The sequence below is a fragment of the Gadus chalcogrammus genome, chromosome 12, assembly GCF_026213295.1.
Source record: "Gadus chalcogrammus isolate NIFS_2021 chromosome 12, NIFS_Gcha_1.0, whole genome shotgun sequence".
NCBI lineage: Eukaryota > Metazoa > Chordata > Actinopteri > Gadiformes > Gadidae > Gadus > Gadus chalcogrammus.
Genome location: NC_079423.1, coordinates 2,932,267 through 2,960,058, shown reverse-complemented (window position 1 = coordinate 2,960,058; position 27,792 = coordinate 2,932,267). Strand labels below are relative to the sequence as shown.

General features: G+C 44.2%; 4 protein-coding genes across 5 annotated transcripts; 2 read left to right on the top strand and 2 right to left on the bottom strand.

Moving 5' to 3' along the window:
- The first annotated feature begins 339 nt into the window (after nucleotides 1–339).
- On the top strand, nucleotides 340–16,698 carry LOC130393265 (solute carrier family 22 member 23). The gene is made up of 10 exons (XM_056603904.1): nucleotides 340–1,444; nucleotides 2,729–2,832; nucleotides 3,312–3,466; nucleotides 10,036–10,222; nucleotides 10,499–10,626; nucleotides 11,339–11,441; nucleotides 11,745–11,971; nucleotides 12,367–12,399; nucleotides 12,600–12,723; nucleotides 14,155–16,698. Exons 1-10 carry the CDS (start codon nucleotides 1,016–1,018, stop codon nucleotides 14,582–14,584), a joined length of 1,920 nt encoding a protein of 639 aa, XP_056459879.1. The 5' UTR covers nucleotides 340–1,015; the 3' UTR covers nucleotides 14,585–16,698.
- On the bottom strand, nucleotides 16,113–17,404 carry psmg4 (proteasome (prosome, macropain) assembly chaperone 4). The gene is made up of 3 exons (XM_056603906.1): nucleotides 17,111–17,404; nucleotides 16,860–16,935; nucleotides 16,113–16,514 (listed from the first exon to the last, which is right to left on the bottom strand). The coding sequence occupies exons 1-3, from the start codon at nucleotides 17,285–17,287 to the stop codon at nucleotides 16,393–16,395; spliced, it is 375 nt and encodes a 124-aa protein (XP_056459881.1). The 5' UTR covers nucleotides 17,288–17,404; the 3' UTR covers nucleotides 16,113–16,392.
- A 209-nt stretch (nucleotides 17,405–17,613) lies between these two features.
- On the bottom strand, nucleotides 17,614–20,302 carry bphl (biphenyl hydrolase like). The gene is made up of 7 exons (XM_056603905.1): nucleotides 19,927–20,302; nucleotides 19,451–19,554; nucleotides 19,176–19,342; nucleotides 18,683–18,836; nucleotides 18,447–18,578; nucleotides 18,050–18,173; nucleotides 17,614–17,924 (listed from the first exon to the last, which is right to left on the bottom strand). The coding sequence occupies exons 1-7, from the start codon at nucleotides 20,004–20,006 to the stop codon at nucleotides 17,834–17,836; spliced, it is 852 nt and encodes a 283-aa protein (XP_056459880.1). The 5' UTR covers nucleotides 20,007–20,302; the 3' UTR covers nucleotides 17,614–17,833.
- A 571-nt stretch (nucleotides 20,303–20,873) lies between these two features.
- Nucleotides 20,874–27,760, top strand: LOC130392853 (dual specificity protein phosphatase 22-B-like). 2 transcript variants are annotated; one of them, XM_056603353.1, is made up of 7 exons: nucleotides 20,874–21,230; nucleotides 21,388–21,421; nucleotides 22,670–22,752; nucleotides 25,303–25,355; nucleotides 25,474–25,563; nucleotides 25,891–26,062; nucleotides 26,630–27,760. In XM_056603353.1, the coding sequence occupies exons 1-7, from the start codon at nucleotides 21,144–21,146 to the stop codon at nucleotides 26,774–26,776; spliced, it is 666 nt and encodes a 221-aa protein (XP_056459328.1). In that variant the 5' UTR covers nucleotides 20,874–21,143; the 3' UTR covers nucleotides 26,777–27,760. The 2 variants fall into 2 exon arrangements, with proteins under 2 accessions (XP_056459328.1, XP_056459329.1); XM_056603354.1 differs by having other exon boundaries at nucleotides 20,876–21,230; nucleotides 25,303–25,352; nucleotides 25,489–25,563; nucleotides 26,630–27,755.
- Nucleotides 27,761–27,792: the final 32 nt, after the last annotated feature.

The window sequence follows — 27,792 nt, the reverse complement described above, 5'->3', positions numbered from 1 at the left end:
TTATTCTACTGTTAATACTGCTACTTCGTTATCGGCCTATTTCTGCGCTGAATGAAAAAGGGGGTCTACGTCAGACATTGGCTCAATTCAGGGACCCATTAAAAACGTTTGTTACAACAATTCACCAAAACGGAATTCCTAAAAATGTTAGGAGAACACGAAGTATTATTCATTCGCGATGGAGGAAGGGGCACAAAGGCAGTTATTGTTGACTGCAGATGCCCGCCAGTGGTGCATCACCCTCTAAACATTAGCCAATCACGGCGCATAGCACGACCGAGTGAAGGCGGGGTCTAATTTACCATCGGTTTGAGATAGGGTATTCCAACGGTTTGCCGGTCAGGGACCGAGGATTGCCCCCTCTATTGAACCCCCTCTATATTACGCTGGAATTCGGCCCTCGGATTTTAGAAGAGAATCTTTTAATTTGCATGGGGTAGAATCATCACTTTGTCTTGTATGGTTTGCATTTGGGGCCGGTGCTTTACCTGTGGCGTGCGCATGGATGGATAGATGGAGGACGCAGTCTATTGAGTGCATGTGTAGTGTTTAAGGGTAACCAAATAGGCCTATTTCAACCTAAAATCACTGCGTACATACGGCGGAGGGTTCACAGTTCACCCTCATATGGATGGATCCTTCGTTCGGACTGGTACCCATGGAATACAAAGAGCACGCTGGTGAACATGTCTGGCTGCGGGAATCCACACCTCTGAAGGAGCGTCCCAGCAGACCTCCCCTGACGGAGAAGCTCCACCTGAACATCACCATCTGCCGCTCGTCTCCATAGCCCCAGCCATGAGGGCGACTTTGAGGTGATCCGGTTTGGACTGCGCCCCTGCGGGATCCGGGGAGCTCCGTGCCGTGTGGAATTATCGGCGTGCACGTTGTCTCAGCACTAGGATTCCTTTGTGTCAAAGGTTTTTTCTTTTTTTGGGTGCATTTGGAGCTGGGGCTCCAAAAACAGAGTCCACCGTTGCACCCAGGTCCTCTGTCTTTGTGACCCTCAGCAGAGATGGCAGCCGGCCGGCAAGAGGCGCCGGATCATCAGCCTGAAAACGGATTCACGCCGCTGGATCACACGCCACCCAGACTGTTACCCAAGATAGATGCGTCGGTCCTGCCGTCCCTGGGGGGTTTTGGAAAGCACCAGAAGCAGCTCGTGGTTTTGACTTGGATACCGGCCTTATTTATTGGATTTAGTCAGTTCTCCGATTATTTTCTTTTGGCGCAACCCAATGGGACGTGTGTGCATCCCCCGGCCAACGACAGTAGCTGGACCGGGGCGCCGCCGCTGCTGGCAGCCCCCGGCGGCACGCCCGCGTTTCACCTCGGCAGCAATGAGACCGGCGAGAGTTACAGCGGAGGCATGGCCATGCTCTGCGCTTGCAAGGAGTGGAAGCTGGAGCTGCTGACGGGACTCAGTCAGAATGTTGTTACCAAGGTAACGAACCTACAGATAGCCCCACATTGCATCTCACGCATTGATATATTTTATTTATTTTTTATAATAATTCGTGTGTTCATAATCCTCAATTCCTCATCCCACCCATTCTGCGGTAATACTAAAGATAACCTCCATTTTGTAAATGTGGGTCGGCTGATACAGGCTCCAACAAATTAACAGTTGATTGACATATTACCCACTGACCTAATTGTGAGAGGACATGATTGCCTCCCCCAACCTTCTTTACCCCGCTCCTCTCTAACCCCCGATCTCTCTTAATCCTGACCTCTCTACACGTTTTAGCTTAAAGGGTCTTTATTTTTGGTTAGATGTTTTTTGCATATCACCACAGGATTATAAACTCCAACTGTCCACTGCAAAAACCAATAGCTCTTATATACTCTTGGACCCTCGGTCCCCTTGGTGTGCTCCTGCACACTGTTGACATAACAGCAGGGTGAACAGTGGCAGTGCTGCAGAGGTTGGCTATCGACATGTCCTGCACACACCCCATGATGCACAGATCCTCTCTCTCTCACACACACACACACACACACACACACACACACACACACACACACACACACACACACACACACACACACACACACACACACACACACACACACACACACACACACACACACACACACACACACACACATATTCATGCATGCACAGACATGCACACTCATACACACACGTAAACACACATAGATACCAGTCACACATAGATACCAGTCACACATACGTGCACACACCCACAAGTTGGTTTGTAATAAGCCATTGTAGGTGTTGAATGCGGTAGACCTATAGACTGAACACTCATCTTACTTGGATGTAGGACTGAGCACGATACGAATAAGGTTGTGCATTATTCTATGGTGCTGTATTTTTTAAACCACTGCACTTTACTTCAGCATTCATTCCAATCAATGTCAAATTGTGAGTCACAGTTCAAATTAGAGCTTTACAAACTGTACGAACACAGGCAGCATGTCACCCTTGTTTAGTTACCAACCTATAACAAGCTTTTATTATTGATTAATTCCATACTGCTTCATGCTATATCAATGAAGAAGCCTCTGTGTTTTTCTGTATTAATCTATTCCTCAGTCTCTCTCTCTCTCTCTCTCTCTCTCTCTCTCTCTCTCTCTCTCTCTCTCTCTCTCTCTCTCTCTCTCTCTCTCTCTCTCTCTCTCTCTCTCTCTCTCTCTCTCTCTCTCTCCCCAACTGCCTAACTCTTCCACTCTTTTGTCTGTCTATCTGTTTTTCTTCTAGTGGAACTTAGTGTGCGACTCTGCCTGGAAGGTCCACATTGCCAAGTTCTCTCTACTGGTGGGCTCCATATTTGGCTACCTGGTGATGGGTGTCATGGCTGACTGGTACGCTTCCTCCTTCTCCTCCTCCTCCTCCTCCTCTTCCATCTTCTCCACCTCCTCCATGATGTTCTCTGTCTGTCTGACATCTTCCCAGACCCCCCCCCCCCCCCCCCCCCCCTCTGCAATCTGGGAAAAAAGCTTGTCATTGTATTGGATCAGTTACTGTGGCGACAATGTATACAAATGCGCCTCCCAATCCTGACCCGACCCGGTGCCCATTTGACCTCCCCCCGTCCCTTTTCATACACACAGTGGTTGCATAGCCTCAATAGAAATGCCTGTACTCCTTAGCAGTCAGAATTCCGAGTGTTTTACAACCAACAAACCCTCTTCTCCTCTATTTCCCGTCCTCTCCATCGTCGTCGTCCCCCCTTCCTAATCAAGCCACTTTGCCTATTGGCTGCGGCTCACATCCTTCCATCAATCGACTGGATTGATGGACGGTTTGGATTGATTTATGTGATGCATTGATGTTCCGTCAGGTTTGGCCGGCAGCCTGTGCTGATCCTCTCGGTGCTGTTCATGCTGGTGTTCGGCCTGAGCGTGTCCTTCTCCGTCAACGCCACCATGTTCAGCACGCTGCGCTTTTTCGAGGGCTTTTGCCTCGCCGGCCTCACGCTCTCCCTCTACGTGCTCCGTGAGTAGGACATCCCCCACACGCACACACACACACACACACACACACACACACACAAGCAAACACACACACACACACACACACACACACACACACACACACACACACACACACACACACACACACACACACACACACACACACACACACACACACACACACACACACACACACACACACACACATGTATTCCTAATTTCACACAGCCACAGAACCGCCTGGTATTGCACATGCACATTACAGCTATCATTTTCCTAGAAGTAAAAATGTCTTTTGTTCGAATTGAACTAATTCCACAGCAACACAGATATGACCAACATTATGTCCAACATTACACATACACTCCCCGGAGTCGACCTCATTCTACATTAATTGCCGGTGTCTACTGATTAGCTGACCAGATCTTGTTTGGGAGCCAAGCTGCACTGTTCGTCTGGCTCAAGCCTCTTACTCGGGGCAAAACCAGAACTCAAATTGGTAGATTTTGCCTGGTGTCCTGAGGCTAGCGCATTTTCCCAAGTACATTTCATTCCTTTGCATCATCCGCTTTCGTGCCCCCGTCATCTCTTGCGCACTGGGTTATAGGGCCTGGGATGTGACACCACCACCATCACTGACATTCAGTCCCCCGCTCTTTTGTTGTCACTCTGTGAGCCCAGAGTGACGGCTCCAGGGATGGTCTCATCTAGGCAGCCTCGATGTAAAACAAGTGTCAAAACAACACGGGGGCATACACACACACACACACACACACACACACACACACACACACACACACACACACACACACACACACACACACACACACACACACACACACACACACACACACACATAAATACACACACAGGCACAAACACACACACATGCATATGCAAACACACTATCTACTCTGGGAAGTTTGCACAAAAACATAAACACACACACACACACACACACACACACACACACACACACACACACACACACACACACACATGCATATGCCAAGCCTCGTCGCCTTGTCCACCTTCTAATTATAAAAGGACTCTCAAACCTATTAAGCAGTCTCCAGGGAGCCAACTGTCAGCTTTGGGTATCCTTTTTAAATACAATTAACTGTCAATGACAGAATATCTTTAATTGTCCCCCACTGAAAAACCTATATGCATCTCTTTCTCCAATGTAGATTTTTTCTTATTTCAAACTACACCTTGGTTTTTAAATACTCTTCCATTTTATCTCAGTACCATCAGCCTTCTGCTGCCCACGCCCTCCCCCTCTTTCCCCCTCACCCTCCCCGGGCCCCATCTCTTTAGCTGCCCAGAAAGAGATTAGTCATACATTATGCGTGTGTGTGTGTGTGTGTGTGTGTGTGTGTGTGTGTGTGTGTGTGTGTGTGTGTGTGTGTGTGTGTGTGTGTGTGTGTGTGAATAGGGGGGAGGGGGGAATTTCATCCTCACTGTGGGGCGTCTTGATAAAGCAAAGCTGAATGGGACTTTTCAAACAGCAAATAAACAAAATGGATGCCTCTGAGCCGTTTGCAGGGACACAGCATAAGGTTTATTGTAATCCACAGCCGATGCAGCGACGGGAATTGGGTTTCTGCTCGGTTGCAGTTTGTTGTGTCTGACCTTAAAGCGTCTACCATTGGTTCTATACCGCTTCGATCACAGTCTGTCCTTTATTGACAGAACCTCTTTCTGCATAGATTCTTGGTTTCAAGTTGTTTTTTGTGTGGGTGGGTGTATGTGGGCGTGGTAGCGGCTGTGTGATGGTGAGTGTGTGTATGTGTCACTACTTAAGAGGATGAGAGGAGGGCTGACGAAGCTTGGGCTTTTATTTGACTTCTGTGTATGTGACACGCATTGTGAAATCGTTGACCTGGTGTTTTTTCCCCTTGATCACTTCGGGGCCCACTGTATCAGCATTCTGCCAAACGGCCCTTATGGACCAGCCTTATAGAGTGGCTCGCCTTCCAGTTAGCTCTCCCCTTTTCCCTCTCTTCTTGCCTTGTCCTTTCACCAGAAGACACATGCACAAGCACACGCACTCTACCCCATCAACCCACCCCACCGACCCTGGGTCTTTTCACACTGGTTTTTAATGGTGTGCCAGCATTTGTACTGATTGGTCACATTGATTTTAGTTTCAGTGGGCTTGGAGGGAGTGTTTTTGTAGCCTGTGTATGTGAGAAACTAAACGCATGCTTGTGCTTTGTAAGGTGCATATGCCAGTGGTTATGTTGGGGAGTGGAGCTGCTTTAAACATACTCGCACAGAGGAGTCAATCCGCCTACGATATAAGGACCGGAGACGAAAGAGTGGCGTGCTTTGACCTCTGGCTTGCTGAAGTCACACTGCTGTGACTGACTTAATGTGAATCCAGTGGTTCAAACTGGAGTTGTGCTGCAGAATCCACCAATATCACGCAGTCCCTGAGAGCATGCATGTGAATACAGCGTTGGAAATCCCTCCCTGTCATATGAAGTCTCACTAGCTTAATGACACACCCGACCAATAGGGATACAAGCAAGAGAAGGGAATATGAACAACAGAGGATTATGGCAAGCAATTAACGCAATAGGAAACCAGATTTACCATGTCTGCTTGTTGTGTGAGGCTCCACATAGTGTCTCACACACACAAACAAACTCCATTATATTTCTGAGGCTCATTTAAAGTCTCACATTGCTCTTTAAAATGTTGCGGCACCGCATGGGGTCCCCTGCTGCATGGAGAGGTCTCCAGTCATGTCCACACTTTAGATGAGTTATGTCTGTGTGGGTTAATGTGTGTGTGTGTGTGTGTGTGTGTGTGTGTGTGTGTGTGTGTGTGTGTGTGTGTGTGTGTGTGTGTGTGTGTGTGTGTGTGTGTGTGTGTGTGTGTGTGTGTGTGTGTGTGTGTTTGTGTGTGTGCATGTTAATGTTTTTTATTTATGGTGTCATACTACATCTACCCCAACTCAGGGAGCTTCTTGTTGAGAAGGAGGGGTACGCTTGATTTGTGCGTCCTATAATGTACAGGCTGTAACGTGCACATGTGCGTTGCTTTTCTCAAAATTTCGGGGGTGAGGGAAAAAGTTTGTGATCTTGTTTGCCGTTATCTCGTTAACACACAGACTGCATATGGGGGAGGGGCGATGTGTTTATGATAAAATCCTTATCATGTAACTCATTGCGTGGGCTGGTGGGGGTGGTGGTGGGGCTATGAGGGGGGGGGGGGGGGGGGGGGTTCAGGAGCCTGGAGGTTTGGGTTCTCTGATGGCTGTTTGTTTGTTGGTATTGCATAAGGTTAATGTCTTTGTCCCCCCCCCCCACCCCCTCCTAGGAGACTGTTAGGTAACGCCGGTTTGTGTGTGTGTGTGTGTGTGTGTGTGTGTGTGTGTGTGTGTGTGTGTGTGTGTGTGTGTGTGGGCGTGTGGGCGTGTGTGTGTGTATGTGCATGTTTGCAGGTATTTTCTAGAGTTGCCGCATGCTGATTCAAGTGGGGGGAGTAGCTGTTACCCCATTGCCCTGGAGCAGTCTATCTGTTGAGGCCCCCCTCCCACACCATACTGACACACACACTCACTCCCACGTCTCTTCTTTTCTATCATCCTATTCTCTCACGACCTCAAGAAGGGGCGTATGTTGCATCTCTCTGATGCCCTGTACCAAGCTGTAAACGCTCAATCACACACACACAAACACACACACATACACACACACACACCACTAACACGGACACAACACCATCACACACACAAAAACCACCATTACACACCCACCACCATCGCACAGACGCACACACACACACCAACACAATCCCCACCAACCCCCTACACACAGACGCACACTGTATTCCCACTCTTACCCTTTGACCCACACTGATTGTGTGATATTTCAGCCTCCCTCTATTCTCAGGCCCAGGGCAAAGTAAGCTGGAGTGTGTGTGTGTGTGTGTGTGTGTGTGTGTGTGTGTGTGTGTGTGTGTGTGTGTGTGTGTGTGTGTGTGTGTGTGTGTGTGTGTGTGTGTGTGTGTGTGTGTGTGTGTCTGTGTGTGTGTGTGTGTGTGTGTGTGTGTCTGTGTCTGTGTGTGTCTATCTCCCCTGCTCTCTCTTGTTATGACAGATTGGCCCATTTGTTGCCAGCCTTTTACGGAGTTCCCTCTTTTTGAACTTTTCCTTTCCTCATTGTTAGCTGCTCCCTTTCAGCTGCAGCAGATTATGTCATACAGGACAGAGTAGAAGAAGAATGAGAAGGAGGAGGAGGAGGAAGGAGGGAGGGTTTGTGGGAGAAAGAGAGCAGAGGAAAAGGGGCCCAAAGGATGGGGTCGGTAGAGTTGGGGGATGGTACAGAGCAGCAAAAGGAGCTACTTGAGGCCTGATGAGCAGGGGCGGAGTTAGGGGAGAGTGACATGGGGACGGAAGAGGGTGAGAGGAAAGAGTGAGATGGGGACAGAAGAGGATGGGAGGAAAGAGTGAGATGGGGACAGAAGACGGTGAGAGGAAAGAGTGAGGTTGGGTCTGAAGAGGGTGAACTGGGGACATAAGATGGTCGAGGGGAAAGAGTGAGAGGAGGACAAAGAAGGTTAGAGTACGGGGGGGCAGTGAGATAATCAACACAACAAGAGCCATAGCCATTATCATGCCGGAGTGGAACAAAGGGACCTTCCTTTGTGTGTGTGTGTGTGTGTGTGTGTGTGTGTGTGTGTGTGTGTGTGTGTGTGTGTGTGTGTGTGTGTGTGTGTGTGTGTGTGTGTGTGTGTGTGTGTGTGTGTGTGTGTGTGTGTGTGTGCGTGCGTGCGTGCGTGCGTGCGTGCGTGCGTGCGTTTGTTTGCGTTTTTGTGTGTGTGTGTGTGTGTGTGTGTGTGTGTGTGTGTGTGTGTGTGTGTGTGTGTGTGTGTGTGTGTGTGTGTGTGTGTGCATTTGTATGTGTGTGTCTGAGTGTGTTTGCCCAGGTGTATGAGTGGATGGCAACCTCCCAGTAGAGTCTGTGCTATCAAACACTGTCTCTTGGGGGACCTGGGAGAGTGCTGTGTTGTTTTAACCCAGGTTAAAACCGATGGGTCTGGGTCTTGGTCTGGCTGGGCCTCATACAGCCACAGTGGGGCCAGAACCGGGCCCCTCAGTGGGGATCCACACACTTAAACTTCACCTCTTCACGTCATTTCACCACACAAACAGAGGATAATTATAGGGGACATATTATACCACCAGGTGTGAGTGTGATTAGCCTTACAAGCCATTTCGAAAATCTGCCCCCTATGACATCATTAGTGGGCGTGTCCACCTTGATCTGTAATGGATAGATCAGTCTACCAGCCTACCCAGTGGACTGAAGTAAACGTTGCTCATCTATCCAGCACAGATCTAGGTGGACACGCCCACTAGTGATGTCATATGGGGCAGATTTTCGAAACGGCTTGTAAGGCTAATCACACTCATATCATAATATGTCCCCTTTAAAGTCTCAGCCTGAATATGGCTTGACGAAAGAGAAGCTAATTCTATGTCTCCATCTCTCTCCGTCTCTCTTTCTCCTCTGAGTCTTAAGAAACCGATGGAGAGAATATAGAGAAGCTTAGTGTTGAGCTACACGGGAGGTCACTTTCATTTGCTTTCTCCGCATTCAGGTGCTGAGACATCAGCTATCCCCACCAGGCTCAGACCAGGAATCCCAAAGGGGATTTGCAGTCATTCTTCTTCACATTCTCCCCTGTCATTTACCCTGCCTCTGATATTACTAGCCTGAACCTGTGCACCTGCACACTGCTGCTCCCGTTTCAACCAACCATGATACACAGCAGTATCCTTGTCTGCTCTCTCTCTCGCCATCTATTTCTCTCTTCTTTTTTTCTCTCTCTTCTCTTTCTCTCCCCTCTTTATTTCTCTGTTAGCAACCCTCCCCAGCTCACTTATCTATTGGAATTTATGAATATGTATGGAGGGAGTTCGGGAGTTGAGCCCCATTTGCATTCAATTCATACGTTGCATCTTCCTCTCTAGCAACCCCCCCCCCCCCCCACACCCCCTCTCTCTCTCTCTCTCTTACTTGTGTCTGCAATAAAAAGTGACAGTGCATAGCCATTGGCCCCTCCTCCCGACACCCCCTGCACATCACCCTCCACCCCCCTTTGGTCACCTTCACAAAGGACGTACCATCTGGTCATTGCCTTGTGGGCTGTACTATGTTACCAGGAGTAGGATGTGGGGGAGCTTTATGCAACGGTACAGTAGATGGGCCAAACCATTTGCAGATGCTATGCAGGGAGGGTACTTAATTATAAGTCGGCATGCGGCCTGGCGTTTAACTAGCGGCTTCTCGTGGGAATGTTCAGTGATGGAGAAGAATCAATTATTTATGGAGTAAATTAGATATTGGCCTCGGCATTACCAACATGTCGCATTACGTATTGCCAGGCCATTAAGGCTGTGGTTTTGATTAATGATGTTAATACACATGACCACAGCCACATTCATTCCACTCTCACCAATAAAGCTGAACCTGTGCTTAAGCTATAGGGCTGTTTAATTTTTTTCCTGTTTTCCATCCATTTCTAACATTGACTCTACTTTCTCTCCCTCACCCTCCGTCTCCCCCTATTTAGGGATTGAGCTTTGTCTGCCAGACTGGCGCTTTTCCATGACTATGGTGGCCAGTTTTCTGATGGTGGCAGGGCAGCTTTTGATGCCAGGAGTCGCAGCTTTGTGTCGTAATTGGCCAGATCGGGATGACTGGCAGGTGCTCCAAATCGTTATAATCAGCCCCTTCGTCCTGATGCTGCCCTACGTCTGGTGAGTCCAACCCTCCGAGCGAGGGTTTTCTTTGCGTTCAGAGCCAGGCAATAGCTTGTACAGTACACGCTTGTATTACGCCGTTTTGGAGCAGTACACAGCGCGCTCTGTTTGGACGCTCGGACAAAGCTCTCTTTCTTCTATTGTCCCTGTTTTTGTCTTCCTTCTGTCGCCTTTTTCCCTTCTTGCACTGACACCCTGGGCCTATTGTTGTCCTTGGTTCTTTCGTCTCTACTTTCTCAATGCCTCCTCCTCTGCCACCTCCATCTATTCCAGGATCTTTCCTGAGTCTCTCCGCTGGTTGCTGGCTACCCAGCACTACAGAAGGTCCAAAGTAATGATGCTACGCATTGCCAAGAAGAACCAGGTTGATATGACAACCGAGCCCAGCGGGGTTCTGATAGGTGAGTGGGTCGAGGGGGCTGTGGTTGGGGTATCACTGATCAAACGGCCGCTACGTCGGGCCCCGACAACAGGGCTTTTATGATAATGCTTAGTTTTACTGCGGCAGGATCTGTCCTTTTGCACATTGGGCTGTCGATGAGGGCCCCCCCCAAAAGCCTTCCTCTGCTTGGGTGATGGAATCGGGATGCAATACAATGTACACACACATCAAACCTTGCATTGTCTGCTTATGAGATGAGGTCCAACACCATGAAAACACACACACAGGCTGTGTTTGACCAATCATGCGTCGTTCTCTCTGGCGAATTATAATGTCCTAATAAAGAAAAGGTCCCAAACTCATTTTGAATACACCTTTTAACAGTTATATTATTATAAATTGTACTATTATATAGCATAAAACAGTGGTCCTCAAACCATTTTTACCCCCGCCAATATGTTTCTTTAAGCCCAGTACTATGAGAATATAAGAATATAAATAATGTATTTGCATGTTTGAAAATGACATGTTTTTTTGTTTGTTTTTTACCATTTGAGAAACACTGGCAAAACATAACTGCACACTGAGCATTTTTATCATCTTCCCCTTTTGATGGTCCCCTTCCAATCATTATAGCAGTTTTTTCCTAAGCCCTAAAGCCCACGGTCTCTCACTTCCTTCCTGATCAAAGAGGCCTGACTTTGTCTCCCGCTTTCATTTTACCTAATCAGAGTTGGAACAGGAACTGCACAAGAAACCCCAAAGGACCTGCATCGTCAAGATGATGAGCACCAGGAACCTGTGGAAAAACATTGTGGTGCTCTGTGTCAACTCGTAAGTCTGGCCGTGGGTATCTCAGCCGACGGGGTTTGGGGGGGGGGGGGGGGGGGGGGGGTTGGCTTGTGCCAGTCCCTCTTGCTAATCAAATCCCACATAACTCAATGTTGTTGTTTTTGACTGAATATCCATTACATACATGCTCCTCTCCCGTCTCCCGTCTCCCGTCTCAGATGCCTTCGAGTCTGAATGTACTTGACCCTAACATCTCCTTCATTGCATTAGCGACACACGATACATAGCTGGTCGGCAGGATGCGGATGTCTCTATAAATGTGTGCTTTTGTACGTGCGCCCTTAGGTTGACGGGCTACGGGATCCACCACTGCTTCTCGCGCAGCATGATGGACCCTGAGGCTCGGCTGACGGCCATGTGCCACACCGACTACTACACCATGGCGGGCATCGCCCTGGCAACTTGCCTGGCGGTGTGTCCGGCGGTGGCGCTGATGGGCAGGCGGGGCGGGCTCCTCACCTTCATGATCATCACCGCCCTGGCCTCGCTGCTGCAGCTGGGTCTGCTCAACCGTGAGTAACACGGTCGTACAGCTCTCCGGGTGGCGATGGGGATCACTGGAAATTGGGAGGCTAGACGCTATTATATATGACAAACCATGCATGCAATCGGTCTGTCCTCGCCTCTTATGGAGGAATGTGTACGTCCTCGTTTAGGGTACGCGTACTGTGACCTTTCGGTATAGTGGAGTACACACTGCCCTCCTCCCTTTTCTTGACCCACATCCAGGCTATTTGAACATTGTTTCAGGGCTGGCAGTTAAACCCCCTAAAGATTTCTGCGAAAGGCTTTTCCCGGTACACTTGACGATTGATTTCTGCTTGGCTTGCTCTCTGTGTGGGATCTAATGTCGTGTTCCCTTCTGTTCAATTTCCTCAATGTTCACCGACACGCTGATGGAATCCAGTGATCGGGAAGTACAGCCTTCGTCACGACACAGGTATGTCTCACATGTTGATCTTGGAATAGAACAGTGATTTCGAGACATTTCTATTTAGCCCTATATATACAGTATATATACACCCTTTTTGGCGGGATTAAGGTGGACTGTTTAGCGCCAGCCTTTACATTAAAAGGATGTGGAGTGAGCGGTATATTCTCTCTGTCTGATGAGTTTGGGATTTCATTTTTGGTGTCTAGTGCTGCGAGACACACTGAACCGGAAGTTCTCTGTGGCCTTCTCCATCATCGGCATGTTCTCGTCTCACGCCGTCAGCACGCTCAGCATTTTCTTCTGTGCCGAAATCACGCCCACGGTCATCAGGTGAGCTTCTTAAATCCACTGAGTTAGTGCTGCCTAATGACTTACATACACGTCCAACGCCTTGCCCAAGGAGGTAGCTAGAAGTGCGAGCATATGGCAAGCCGAATTGTAATTTATTAACTAAGTTTGACTATCCGGAATTAACATTATAGATATCAACAACTTCTTTCTGACTAGTCATGATTACATTTTGAATAGTTGGAATTTTGATTCAAGATATCTGTAACGTAATTGTGACTAGTCGAAACGACTGATAGAGATATCTGTAATTCAGTTTTGACTAGGCGAAACTGAATTACAGATCGGAAAAAGACATTCAACTCGTCACACATCTTAAATGACAATTGCAGATAGCTGTAATTCAGTTTTGAAAGGCAGAATGAAAGTTAAAGATATCTCAAACGTAATTTGAGTGTGAAATAGGCTATATGGCGTGACATTTTAGATATCCAGAAATACGTAATTTCCCCATGCCGCCATAATCAAAGAAGAAGTTGGTTAATTTCCTTATTTCTATGAGAAAGGAGCAGTCATGGCGTTGGCTGTAATTGAAAAAAACATCAAAAAAATGCCATGAAATTGAACGAGTGAATGATGATTTGAACGACAACGACCTGCTCCGCTCCCGCCTAAAAGCGGGAGGCGGTCCTATAATTTGTCATTACAGATATCTGAAACGTCATTTTGCCTGGTCAAAACTCAAATTCAAGATATTTGTAATTAGATTATGATTGGGCGGAATGAAAGTTACAGATATCTTCAATTTTAGATATCTCTAATCAAAATTCCTTTCAAGATATCTATAACTTCATAATAGATATCTACAACGTCATTTTGACTAGCCGTAACTCCAGTTAGAGATATCTACAACGTCATTTCCCCTAGTCAAAACTTAATTTCAGATATCTGAAAAGGGACATGTAGATATCTTGAATTGAGGTGAATTAAAGATATCTTGAACTGGAATTATGACTAGTCAGAATCAAATTGTAGATATCTCAAACTGGAATTACAGATATCTACAATTCAGTTGCAGATATCCGTAATTCACAAAGTGGATATCTGCAACTGAATTGTATCTGCAATGAGAAACCCCATAGACATGAATGGCGAAAATGACGTCATTTCGCCTAGGAGGAATGTCTTTGTGGATATCTGAAATGATAATTGTGGATAGGAGGAATGTAGTTGCGGATATTCGAAATGTTAGATTTGACCAGGCGAAACTGAATTGCAGATATCTGCAACACATATCCAGTCTAGCGAATTTATGTCAAATCGGCTTGCTGAACTTGCCCACTTGCGCCATCTGGTGGCCTGAATCTACCATTGAACGTTTGAGTTGGTGTCCTGCTTTCGCCTCTCATTTTGTTGTGTATCGGTGTGTACAATGACCCACCATTGTCCATCCGTCTGGTCTTATCCTTTTAGGGGTGGAGGCCTTGGCCTGGTGCTGGCCAGCGCCGGCTTCGGCATGCTCACCGCCCCGATCATGGAGCTCCACAACCAGAAGGGCTACTTCCTGCACCACGTCATCTTCGCCTGCTGCACCCTGCTGTGCATCATCTGCCTGCTGCTGCTGCCAGAGCCGCGCGGCCAGCCGCTGCCCGAGAGCCTGGCAGACGGGGAGAGCTTCACCCGGCAGACCCTGCTGCGGCCCGGGGAGCAGCACCTCCTTCTGGCCAAGACAGACAGGGACTACTCCCGCGTGCACGACACGCCCATCCATCTCACAGCCACAGGCAGCGCCACCGTGGCAGCGGCCACCGCTCTGGCAGCGGTGCCCGCCTCATACGCCCTGGCGACTGGAGGAGAGCTCCTCGACAACTGTGCCGTAGCCAATGGGGTGAAGGCGTCGTAGCGGATAGCGGTCGGGTCACGCTGTTAATCATGTGGAAAAATGTAACCTCTTAGCCTGTGGGGTTGATGAGCTGGTAGGTGCCCAGGGAATTACATTTCAGATTAAACCAAAAAAAAAGGAAAAATTTGTGTAATGAAATGACAACTCTGATTGAATGGGGAACAGACTGGAGGGTTGTGTTGAGCCAGCAGCTCAATGTTGAAGGGGTTTGTGATTGTGCGGATTGTGACTTCAAGGACTGCAGTGCATTAAATCTCAAGTCAGTGCGCACTACTGATGCAAACCAAACAGTTGTGGTGTAGGTTTAAGATGATTTGGACTCACTGTACTGTCAACCTTGTCTCCTGCCACAGAGCAGCAGAGCCAGTGTACAAGGGGAGATGAGAAGACCAGAGAGTAGACTAGCACTCAATAATGATCTCTGTTGTTTGGAGTTTGACCTGGTGAGAGAGGGGAGCTCACTGCATTGTATTTTATTTTTGGGTCATTTTGCACTTAAGTCCAAGACACAATCAAGTGCTTGTAAGTTTCCAGCCAACACAATTAAAATCCAGGGATTGGCTGAACCACTACAACTATTTTTGCATGACCGTGCATAAATGGGTTTATATTATGATCTGCATTTCCTCTACTCTGATGTGTTGTTCCTTCACTAGAAGTCCATTTGGCACTTTATTTTTAGTAAGTTAGTATGGTCAGTGTATACACGTTTTGAATTATCTTAGTAAAGGTTGTATGATGGCTGATTTAACAGCAGCTGGAGACTATGGCAAACTGCATGGACGGTATGCCAAAACTGAGCAATGCCAAAATAATGAAGTACCTGTGAGTTGAACAGACATTAAAGTAATCAGCTTTACTCTGTCTTATGATACGTCTCAGAAATTGTATGGCTTTATGATGGTTTTGTTCTTTGACAAAACATTAACAATGTAATTAAAAAAAGCTATTTATTTTGTCATGTCGCCAAGGGCGTTTTTGTTGCTTTAGCTGAGATACCTCCTAATTGTATTACAATTTCTCCCATACTCTCACACTCCCTTTGTTCTGTGTGTTGTGGTAATGTTATTGGTTGTTTATCCTTTAACTACAATGTATAAGTTTAGGCTGACATAATGTGTTTGGCCATGCCAAAAAAGCACAATGTTTATAGTGGTTTTAAAAATGTGTTTGAGAATTAGAATAGAGCAGCATTCTGCTTAGTCCTAGTAGTGTATACTGTACATGTGTACAAACTGTGTAAGGTATTCCTTTGGACTGGAGACAAAATGTAAGGTGACAGTGCCATTTGTTGACAATATATGGGCCATCTACTTTTTTAGAATACAGAGAACACCAAGAACAATTTTAGCAGGGTCCAAAACTAATGCATAGCCATGCATGCAACGTCCTCCACGTTGTTATCACCTATTTAATATTCCTTACAAATGTCAATATCTTATGTGGTCTGCTAGTTTCTGTTTTCAACAAGGAAAAAATTGGAAGGGAGAAAAAAAATCCCAACCACTGATTTCTTTTTTAAGTGTTTTTATAATACGATGCATTTGTACAAAAAGACATAGGCCTACATGTTTTGATAATAAACCATTTAATTTATTGATAATGTCAATAAATTAACACCTGATTTGATGTAACAAAGGGGTCTGCGTGTGATTACAGAACATGAAATATCTATGTAAGCCTCAGTTTTTGTATTATAAAGAAAGCAAAGTTGCATTAAAAGAAACAAAAAACGATACAGGGTTTCCTTCCTGTCAGAGGCTAACTACAAAAGAGGGCTATGAGATAACTGATAGGAGGATAAATCATTAAAAGTGTTCCGGGTGATTTCCCATCTCCTTTTTTATCCTATCCTCCACCTGCAGGGCCAGGTTAGTGTTGACCATTGGGAGATTATAACTCACAAACACTTGCTTATTGGTCTTCTTTGCTGCAAATTAGAATAGGGAGAAACAATTTCAGAACATTTTTTGAGAATTAACATGTTATTTTAGATTTGGTTGACTGATAAGACAACGTTGTTTTATCTTCACCCACATCAATGTACATTTTATCAGTCTACACAATAGGAGAAATGCAATACGAATGGATGATGCAGCCAAATTGTTCTGTGATCGTTACAATTTAAAAGTTATGTTAAATTGGATTAACTACTTGGCAATTATAAACTATCCGACCAAACATCTTTAAAATAATTCAACTGGTTATCCTCCCTTATAAAATCCTAATAGCTTGCCACATTGAACATTAGGTAGAAACACATTCATATAACTACCTAATCTCTGTGCCAATGCATTTGGAGCGGTCTCAGATTTATCTCCCATGAGGAGCATTGATAACGGCACGGAATCCTGTAAATGAAAAACATGGGTCACGACATTCGTTGATCGTTTAAGAATTGATGAGAAATAATATACTTGATTCTTGATTACATATTTAATGAATAATTTACGGTCTTAGACTGACTGGTTTTACTTTGTGCAGAACATTAAATGGTCGACACATCGACTTTTATGATAAACTTACAAATTTGCTAATCATCGAAACTGCCAAGTTGGACAAGGTTGGACTCGCCCCGACCCAGAGGAAGAAGCCGCCGTTCATCTTCATCACATGAAAGTGTATCGTTTGCTCTGAAATCTTTTCACAAAAATTGTAAACGGTAATGGCATCAAATGCATCTCCTTGTTCGGCTCCACTCATATTGAATGACGAGTTTTAAATGTTTATAAACAATTAAAAAGCATGCGTTACGAATGTACGGGCTAGTCTCAGGCTTCGGTTACTATCGGTTTGTTGCATTCTCAAACCTGACTTGGCGCATACATCCGGGTTCTATGACGAGAAGCGAGACGAAAGCAATCGATGCATCGATACAGCAGTCCTGCTAGCTCTGATATGAGAATGTTACAATACTAAAAATGTAGGTTGATCATTTTTGCAGGAAGTTAAAGACAATAAACCAAATAATTTTTTTGCAACATATAAACAAAACAATAAATTACATATGCATACACGATACATAGCATAATCATCAAAAATGTTTATAGGTATCGGAATAAATAGGAATACAGGTGTTTATTCAGGTATCTAAACTTCTGACACAAATGAAAGTAATAACCAAATGGTATGAATCCTCATATCAATCATTTTAATTACCATTAGAATTAGAGTTGTCAGACAGTCCAGCCTAATTCACATTTCATAAATCATTTATCCATGTCAAATTCATCATAGAAAATAAGATTGTCATTCATCCAAAAAGTCTTCCACCATTTTGTTGAATTCAGTAGCGAATCTCAGGTGAAGATTATGTTTTCCCTCTGGATTCACATGTAAACTACAATAAAAAAGAAAAAAGAAAACGTCAAGCAGTGAATAAAATCAACTTAACATATTAAATGTTATAATAAATATTATTCTACATTAATAAACATAATACATTAACATTTTTGGACAATTCACCGTGATCCCTTGATGTGTTTGAGAAGGTATTGTGGATGGAAGCTGGGCACCATGGGGTCTTTCTCGCCATGGATGATGAGGGAAGGACAGCAGATATGGGGCAAAAGCTCCATGCAGATGCTCCCTGTAACAGGATACCAAATTATGCATAGATTTGGTTCCCATCTATGTTGTATTTGGTATAATAATCGTTTTCTACTTCACATTTCTACTATGCCCAAAGACAAGGAATTGTTTGATCTTCGTGGTTTTAAGGGAAACCCTTAAATGAAACCCTTACATTTTCACAACTCTCAAACAAACAATACAATCTAATATAAAATAATTCTCTGGGTCTACCCCCGATATGAACAGCTGGTTAAATAATAGTACAGAATCTTACACTTCTATGGGTTACCTTCTGGTCTGTGGGTGAATTGTGAGATCCCGTCCACCCAGGCCTTCCAGATCTTAGGGAACACCTCTGCTCCATACATGTCCTCCATGGGCTTCCTCATCCTGGCACTCCACTTGGACACATCGCTGATCGCTAGGCACATGAAGAATCCACACGGCCAGGAGTAAGTCACACACAGAGCTACAATCTCAGTTATGTTATATTAAAATACTTGTTAATGGCAGCAGGGCTGTAACCATGGTAAATGCTGAGGTCTTGTTGGGAGACGTAGGCGTTGGATCCCCAGACGACCATCTTGTAGATGAGCTCTGGGTTCCTGGCTGCCAACACCAGACCTGTGATTCCTCCGTCGCTCCACCCCAGCAGAGAGAACCTGCTGAAGCCCAATGCCTGGCACATCGATGGATTATAAGTACTGAGCAACACTGAGAAACAAAACAGTCTATGCCAACATATTCACAAATATCTACTACTGTACAGACAACAGTACAACAGTACAGAAACTAATTGAAATTGAATTCTCATGAGTGCCCCATCTGAACAGAAAGGGGGAACATTGAAAGTACGTTAATATCAATGGATTCATTAATTATGAGATTCAACACACCACCCGTTTTACAGATTTAATTAAACAAAGGAGTTTTAATCATATAGATGCATATGAATTATACAGGTCAGACACATGAATTAGGTTTATTAGGATCAATCTGGTGAGTGGAATGGTCAGACCTTCATCAGGTCTACTGCATCCTTTGCGTCCCTCTCAAAGAAGTTCAGAGGGAAGTCTCTTTCAGGAGGACGAGAACGCCCGTAACCACGGGGGTCGAAACCAACAATGGTAAACATCTCCTTGTTCAGAGACTTCAGCTGAGGACCAAAGTCGGTCAGAGTGCTTCCTGAGCAAACAAACACATTATTTGAGACTGTGACCTGGCTATGTTGTAAAGATTAAATAAAAAATGATTGCATAAATATATTAAAATATATTTGAAGATGCATTTTACCCAGAGCTCCAGGGATCAGAAGCACAGCATGCTTTCCTATGCCAGTCCTCTCATAGTACAGTTGGACTCCATTTATGTGTTGTCTGCCTGCTGTTACTGAAGAGCTAAACAGGAAAACCATCCATAGCAGGTATATAAAAAGACCCCCAATCCAATGTATGCATTCCATACAGCATTCAACCAAACAATATAAGACAACGATTTAATATCGAATGTGGTAAAAAAAACAAAAAAAAACATGTTGTTGTACATGTTTGGTATATCGATGCCATCTAGTGTACACCATGGAAAGAACTAGCCTAAAGGAAGAAGAAAATACAGCAGGAAAATAAAGTTCATAGGCCTACCATGCACAGTAAACATAGCCTACTGTAGACATATTCCAAACATAAATTCAGAGAAATTTGATTCTCGAATTGTTCAGCTGTTTGATGTAACGATATGCAATAACTAACTTGCACAAGAAAAACATTTACCAGTAGGGCTGAATCGTCTTCTTTTGTGATAAATTTCGCAATGCGCCAAGACGCCTTGTTAGTAGGCCTATCAACGCCATTTGTCCAATGAAACACTAGCAACTATACTGTCAACTATAGTGCATTAAGTACAGCGCAAAAGTGACAGCGTCTGAAAGACTTTAGAAAGTAGGTCTGGGTCCAGTGGATCCAGTCGATCCAGTGGATCGTGGAGCATTCGACCATCGATTATGTGGCATACAAAACGACGAAAGTTCGAACACTAAATGTAAATATGCTATCGTTACGATTCTTCCATTTGTAGGAATAATTATAAAATACATCGATGGATCAAATAGTAAATAATTAAGGTCTCTTCCTCGTCCGCATTAGGTACCTCCAATCAAGCTTCACGCTGATATATATATTTTTAAATGACCCACTCAAAGTTTCTTATTGACGCCCCATCGTTAGTAAAACGACACTGGCACTGCATATGCTGAGCCTATAGGCTTATATATTCGATTTTCATGATCTAAATAATGATTACAATTATATAAAATTAACATTTGAAATATAATATTATTATATTTGTCGACTTTATTTGAGAATAGGTTATATTAGTCTGATCTAGTGCTTTATACATAAATTAAGATAAATCATAGATGAGATAGATGATCAAATGATCCAGTGTCAGCAGAATACAGAAAGCATCATTTGCCGCGATAACTATTATCACCCTAACGTTCTCGAAAGCAGTGCACCTAATATGGTGAGCACATCTTAGCCAATGACTTGCGAGCGGTAATCGATTGGAACCCGGTCTGTCCCGTGGCCCTGCTCAGAGCTGCCAGGATGGCAGGTGATATGGTTGTCTGGTTGGTTGGTATGTGGCTGTCTATGGTCCCGTGACCTATGCTGAGTCTAAAAATAAAACCCAGAGGATGGTTTAACCCATATGTCCCATTACGTCAACTTCCATGAAACAACTATCCATCAACTCTCACTCAGCAGGCAGACGGGAGCCTGGCACCATAACTGAGCTTTGTTGCTTCTTGACAGGAAAACTTGGAAACAATGTGTCCCTGAGACCCATTTCTAGGGCCCAGAATAGATACAACTGTCTGCAGCAACTTGTGAGGGTGCCTGATCTCACCCAAACAATACTGGCGTACAACTTCGCCTCTCTACGGATATAATGCTGTTGCTACCTTGACTACCTTTAGGACAATCGTCCTATGCACGTTATAAACAGAGAGTGCTTCTTCCTCGATTTGCTCTGCTCATCAATATTTCTGAAGGATATGGGTAACGGAATAAACAAGGTAGGCCAATTGGACAGGATATGGTCGATATGACACATCTGACCCTGAGATTTTAATGTTTTTCCTACAATTGATTCTGTGTGTTAACTATTGCAGATTGTGTTTTTTTTTTAAATATTGATCTGACTTATTTACATCTTCCACTGCTCAACTCCAGATCCTGCCAGGCCTTTATCTGGGGAACCTGAAAGGTAAACACACTCACCCACCTGGTGGGATTTCTGAATAGAAGTGATTTGTCATCGGGGCTGTACAATAGCATTTGTTTCAGTTCCTCTGCTGCAGGGGCATGTGGTGGGATGCTACGCTAGGCAGGGTTTCTATAGAGCGTCGTCAGGGAGGTTATGACCGTGAGAAACACAAGTAGAACTCATATTTTAATCTCATTAGGTTCGGATTGCCTGTTTGCCCTTCGCATGTCCGCTGAATATCGGGCCATATGAACCTGTATATTTGTGAACATTGTTTGTAGGGGGACGGAATGCCAGGGTGACATGGAGTTTTTGTATAAAAGGGAAGTCCCCCCCCCCCCTCTACTTTAGGGGTCATGAATTCCCTGTCTTTTTAAAGAAGAACAAACTACCAAGTGATTGGGTTATTCTGTGTACCCCTGAGACTATTAAAATACTGTAGAAAACATTACTCCAAGCCTTTTGTGTATGCGCTGTCAGAAGGCAGTGAGGCCTGTGTACTGGTGACATGCAGAAATACAGACCACAGGCCAGGCCATTCGATGGCTGTATCTTATTGCATGGCAGCACCCTATCTCCAGCTGCTACACAAAACCAGCTCAAGTTTGACTAAACACTATGCTATGTTAAGTCCTACATACAAGGATGGTTGCAGGCTTATGAGTTACATTTATACATTAGATGTAACAATCTTTTATTATTATTATAATTATTATTATAGGTATTTTAATGCATTATGTTATTGTTTAACATAATGCACATATGTTATTGCAGTCAAATCTATTTCTGTCACATATTACCTATTTAACCATAATATCATTATTCATTTAATGCATTTATTTCACTTTATAGATATTTATTCACCACAGGTAAATTAAACAGTGCATACAAGCCACAGCCTCCTGCCAACTTGCAAAGCAAAGAGAAGCCTTGACCACACCTGTCCTTGGTAGAATACATTTAGCTTCCTTTAAGGAACCAAATTTGATTAGAAAATGTACTATTTATTGCTTTTGGGGCCAAGGTGTTAGTCCCTTCTAGAAACCCAGGTTTTCCGTTCTTTTCTTTCGGTTCAAAATTGAGAGCAAATCTATCTATACATCCATATTTGCCTGGGAGAGCAGTTCAGTAGCAACAGGTGTCATTGGGTAAGGATTAAACGAGGGCACGGTTTACATGAGTTCATTTGTGATGGGTTGAATAAAAAATGAAGCATTTTTAACATGAACAGTTATTTGAACTGTGCAGATTCTCAAGACAAGGATCTGTTAGCCAAGTTCAACATCACACACATCCTCTCCATCCACGACACAGCCAAACCCGTCCTCGAGGTGAGCTGCTGAGTCCATGTGTGTCTGTCTCAGTTCTGTCTGTCCATCCTGCCCAAGTCTATCACTACTGGACAATGGTTAGCATGCTACGCCCCCTATAGGCCATAGGCTGGTATTCATTTAGTTATGGATAAAATATTGTAAGAAAAAAATGTATTTTGAGTTTTTTTGCATGATTACTCTAGGTATGTCAACTGCAATGCGATTGAATGTAATGTATTGTAAAGTTCTCCCCTGACATAGATCTACACTGTTTGGTTGTTGTTGAGGAACAACCAAATGACCGATGTCTGGTCTCATTCAGAAACAGTATCAACATACAAAGTCTAATTCAGTCTTCAATCAAATGAACATATACGCTCCTAAAGGTATTAGAGAAACACATCATATCATAATGTTTGTTCACTTTTTGCTTCAACAAAAACAAACAAGTGAATGTCACATAATCTTAACAAAATTACACAAATTGGTAATAATTTTATCCTGAGCAGAAGAGTGGATAATGGCAAATCTTCATATTTTCTTTGCCATGGGTCGTAGTTCTGAATTGCAATATCAAAAAGACTTAGAATTTACCTTAAGTGTTAATAATTGTCTAATTGATCATATACAGTGGTTTTATATGTGAAATTATAATTACCTAAAGAATTAATTAAATAAAGATTTCGATTCTAAATAATTTCCCTATCTATACACATTTTATTGGATATTTGATTATCTAATATAATACAATTGTTAATGGATATGAGCCATACATCAGTGGCTAAATGGCTTATCTCTTTGTGGGTGGCTAATGGGGTTAAGCAGAGGATATTGTAAATTTTGGTTCATCTGGTCATGTCCAACTACTAGTAGATGTTTTGAGATAGTAGGTGGCCATTTTGTGGCTGATTTGAAAAGTACAAATTAATCTCATAGCGCGACGAAGTTAGAGAGGTCCTGAAGAGGAAAGTCAGTCGGGTGTTGATTTGTGGTCCCTCATTGCGAGAATAATATTTTCAAAGAATAATAGTCGAAAAGATCTCTCTCACTACATCATAGTATTTTCCCAACCTAATATAGTGTAATGTCATCATTTTGAATATAAAATAACTTCATCTGGTTAAGGAAACCCTCAGGTCAATATAAATGTCATTTATTTATACGTTTATTTCCCAGAACAATGCCAAACACATATAGGCCTACTGCACCAGAAAATAAATGCATGCTAATTTTCATCTCTCCTTCCTGGATGGGAGGTTTCAATACCACGCATGCACTCGCATACATTTTAATGAGACAGGGCTGTTCAACTTCTGCACCATATAAGTACGTTTCAATCGTTGTTTCGGGAATCACAAATAGATGGCCAAGTGATACAATGGCCACTTTCAAAACTTTCGACTATAACTTTTGAAAGTCTCCAGGCCCTCAATAAAGACCTGCCGATACTCCGACCCACTTTCTCCCTCAAACCATTCGTTGTTATTCTCACAACACAGAAGAACACTCATGAGAAACCCTAGTCCTCCTTGTACCTTTCCTCCAGTATCACTACCCAGACCGCTAAACCATTTTGTCCATTCATTCAAACCCTACTCGGTTCGTCCAGAGGAGACATCCTAGATCTAAGATGGAGGTTCAGGACATTATGCTGCCACGTCTCTGTTCTCGCAGATCGAAGCAATAACCTTAATCACAACTCCAAGCCACTATTCTGTGAAAAATGAAAATAAATAGAAAACATTTTCATATTGATGACTCAGGTGTTTTTTTTTCTTATAACTGTCGACTAATGAGCAGATGGATGATTTGCATAGCCAACATCCCCATTTCTTGGAAGGTTTCACAGTGATTCGTCACCTGGGTCCCTCAATGTGTTACTATCAATGGTACAGCTTTTCTTAAAGTTCAATAGGTCTTCTCCCCTCTGTAAAGTTGATTCATCGATTGCGCAATCCATTCGGCTGTTACTTTTAATATATGATTCTCATAACAACTCTCAAAAGGCCACACATGCTGCCATTTGGTTTGGATTTCACAGAAAGACTCTGCTCATGTGACTTATTTGATCAGAGTATACACAAGACACACACACATAACTGGAAACCTGTGATACCAATGACTGAGCATAACACAAAGTGGCTTTCTTTTTAGGACATGACAGAAAAATAGCTCTACATCTGAGTAGGAGGCCGCTATGTGTACACAGGCATGTGTAACCCGCCCCCCCCAACAGCACCCACATTTCCCTAGGGATTACGGGTGCAGTCATTGCGTGACCTGGTGGTTTCTGTCTGTTAGGGCCGGGTGAGCTGCATCTGCTGGCAGGTGCAGGATGAACCCTGGGTCACGAGGGGGGGGGGGGGGGGGGGGTGCGCTAGGTGCTGTCCCCCAGGTAGTGTGGATAGTCCACCATGGGGAATTTGTTGTTGCAAACTGGTGGCTGTCACAAAGACATTCTCTGACTTTCACAAACTTTTTTTCTGATATCAATCCAGCATGCAGGGGCTTTGAAAAACACATTAGACTAATATTATGTTCTTATCAAACATTGTGTTCCCCTGGCAGGATATGAAATACCGTTGTATATCTGCTTCAGATCACTCCAAGCAAAACTTGTGAGTAGCTCAATTGTCGATTGGTCAATCATAGTAACCTGAAACGTTTTCAATGATTTTATGTTATTCCTCCCACAATCATATTCAAAAGATAACCTGATGCTATTGTTTACTATGGGTGTCGTTTGTCTTTGAGGATGCCATACTTCAAGGACAGCATCGTCTTCATCCACGAGTCTCGACTGCAGGGAGGAGGCTGTCTAGTCCACTGGTGAGTCAGAAGCAGGGGCCATGATGAAGACCCTATGGCTGTTTTTATAAGACACAGCTCCAACATGTATTTTTTTGGTCAAACAGTGACTCGAATTGAGATGTTTGTTTCTTTATATTTCCTATAAACAAAACAATGATCATTTGGGGATCAAACAAGTCGCCTGAATCCGGGTGAGACAGGCAAACGCCAATTTACAAATACCTTGGCGTATCCCTTTAACAGTACAGTAGAGCACAACCACGGATAGTAGCCTTCATTGATCCACTAAAGAAACCAGAGAAAGGAGGGAACACTTTGTGGTGACTATGTCCTCCTCTCCTCCAGTGTGGCGGGGGTGTCCCGCAGCGTTACCCTGGTGGTGGCGTACCTCATGACGGTGACGGGCCTGGGCTGGGTGGACTGCCTGGCTGCAGTCAGGGCTGCCAGGCCCTGCGCCAGACCAAACCTGGGCTTCCTGCGGCAGCTGGAGGAGTATGAAAATCTAGACCTGGCCCAGGTGAGTCCCATCCACCAGGGGATGTCGGTAAGATTCTACTGCAGACTCTACCGAGCCATCCGTTAGCTATCCAAATGCTCCTTGAGAATATCTTTGCTGATTTTAAGCGCACCAACCTCAGTTTGAACTCAACAGCTTCTGGTTCTTTTCTGACCATTCAGGGCATCTTTTCCCTGATTTGTTCGGGGAATCCATATTTCCTATCAATCACATTTGCGTTATCACGTCAATGGCGGGAAAACTTGGAGAGGGAAGGAGCAGAGATGGAGGGTGTGTTATTTGAGGTTGTTCATTTTCAGAATGGCACTCTTCTGCTCTTTTCCGCTCTCCCTCAATCTTTACAACTCTCAAATCTTACCTTAGCCACTCTGAGAACCTAAAGGCAAAGCAGGTAAAGGGGTAAGGCATTGTCCCAGGGATGCCTCCAGGTCGATTGTAAACATTGGAGCTAGAACCCAGAACTTTTAAATGCATGACGTACCTATCAACCCTTCCTGATACTCGGGTCGATTTGAGTGTTGGTCTCTCTTCTCAGCTCAATGCATTGTATCTATTTTTCCGCTACAGTATAGGACATGGTGGACGGAGCAGTTTGGGAAGAACCCGTTCAACGACCACGAGGAAATAAAGGCTCTTTTGGACCGGAAATCCCAGGACAACAGTGACGCCATGGCAACCAGTATAGTGGCGCCTATGGCAACCAGTAGAACCTAGTGTTCATCAACTACCATCCAATGCAGTCATGCATGGATGTAGGAGGGGCCTGACCTTGCCAGTGTGTGTGTGTGTGTGTGTGTGTGTGTGTGTGTGTGTGTGTGTGTGTGGGTGTGGGTGTGTATGTGTGTTTATAGATACATACAAAATGGTATTCAAATATTGTCTTGAAAAACAATAATTCTCTGACAAAACCGGTTTTCATTGTGTAATGGCGTGTTATTAATCATTCATTTATTTTGATATTTTGAGAATAGGCCAGAGAAGAGACTGTGGTTAGACAGCTCCTAACATCGAAACAACATGCTAGAGCAGTCAAGGTTAACATCAAGAATAGTTTTTCTTTGTAGATTGGAAAGCGAGATGTTATAGGTTATACACGGTTATATCACTTGTAGAATAATCAATTAATCGTGAAACATGAGTCATTTATTAAAGTGGACGTCTGTCCAATCGGCCTGCCGTGTGTGGTCGGCTATTATGTTATGACACTATGCAATTCAACCGAGTGATCGATAGTTTCTCAATTCACGTGTAAATACTAGTGCCCACACATTTTACTTTACTTAGGCTTACTTCATTTCAAAGAAATGCATTTGCCTCAATCTTCGTTGAAAATGTTTTCCAAGTGTGCGGGTGTTATGTAGAATACGATCAATGATAGCCTACCAACTCTGACACAGGGTTTTCCCCCTGCAGCGTTACTGGAGGAGCGCAGCTCACAGGAGATAAGATTAAACATAAGGGCAGGTGCCTGAGCAGCATCGTCGCAACCCCACTGCCCCCGCCCCTTGTAGCTCAAGAGTTCATTTAAGAGGGTTTGCCAAATCGACGGCTTTATAAGACTAATCGGTTTCAAAATGATCTGATCTGGTGTCGAATTTCGGAAGTTTTTTGGTAACTTATTTTTGTTGAAAGTAAAATCATTTATTGTGTTTGACAGTGTATAGCATTAACATTGGAATTGATTGCTCGATTAAGAAATAAACAACATAAATATAACAACAGAAAGGTTC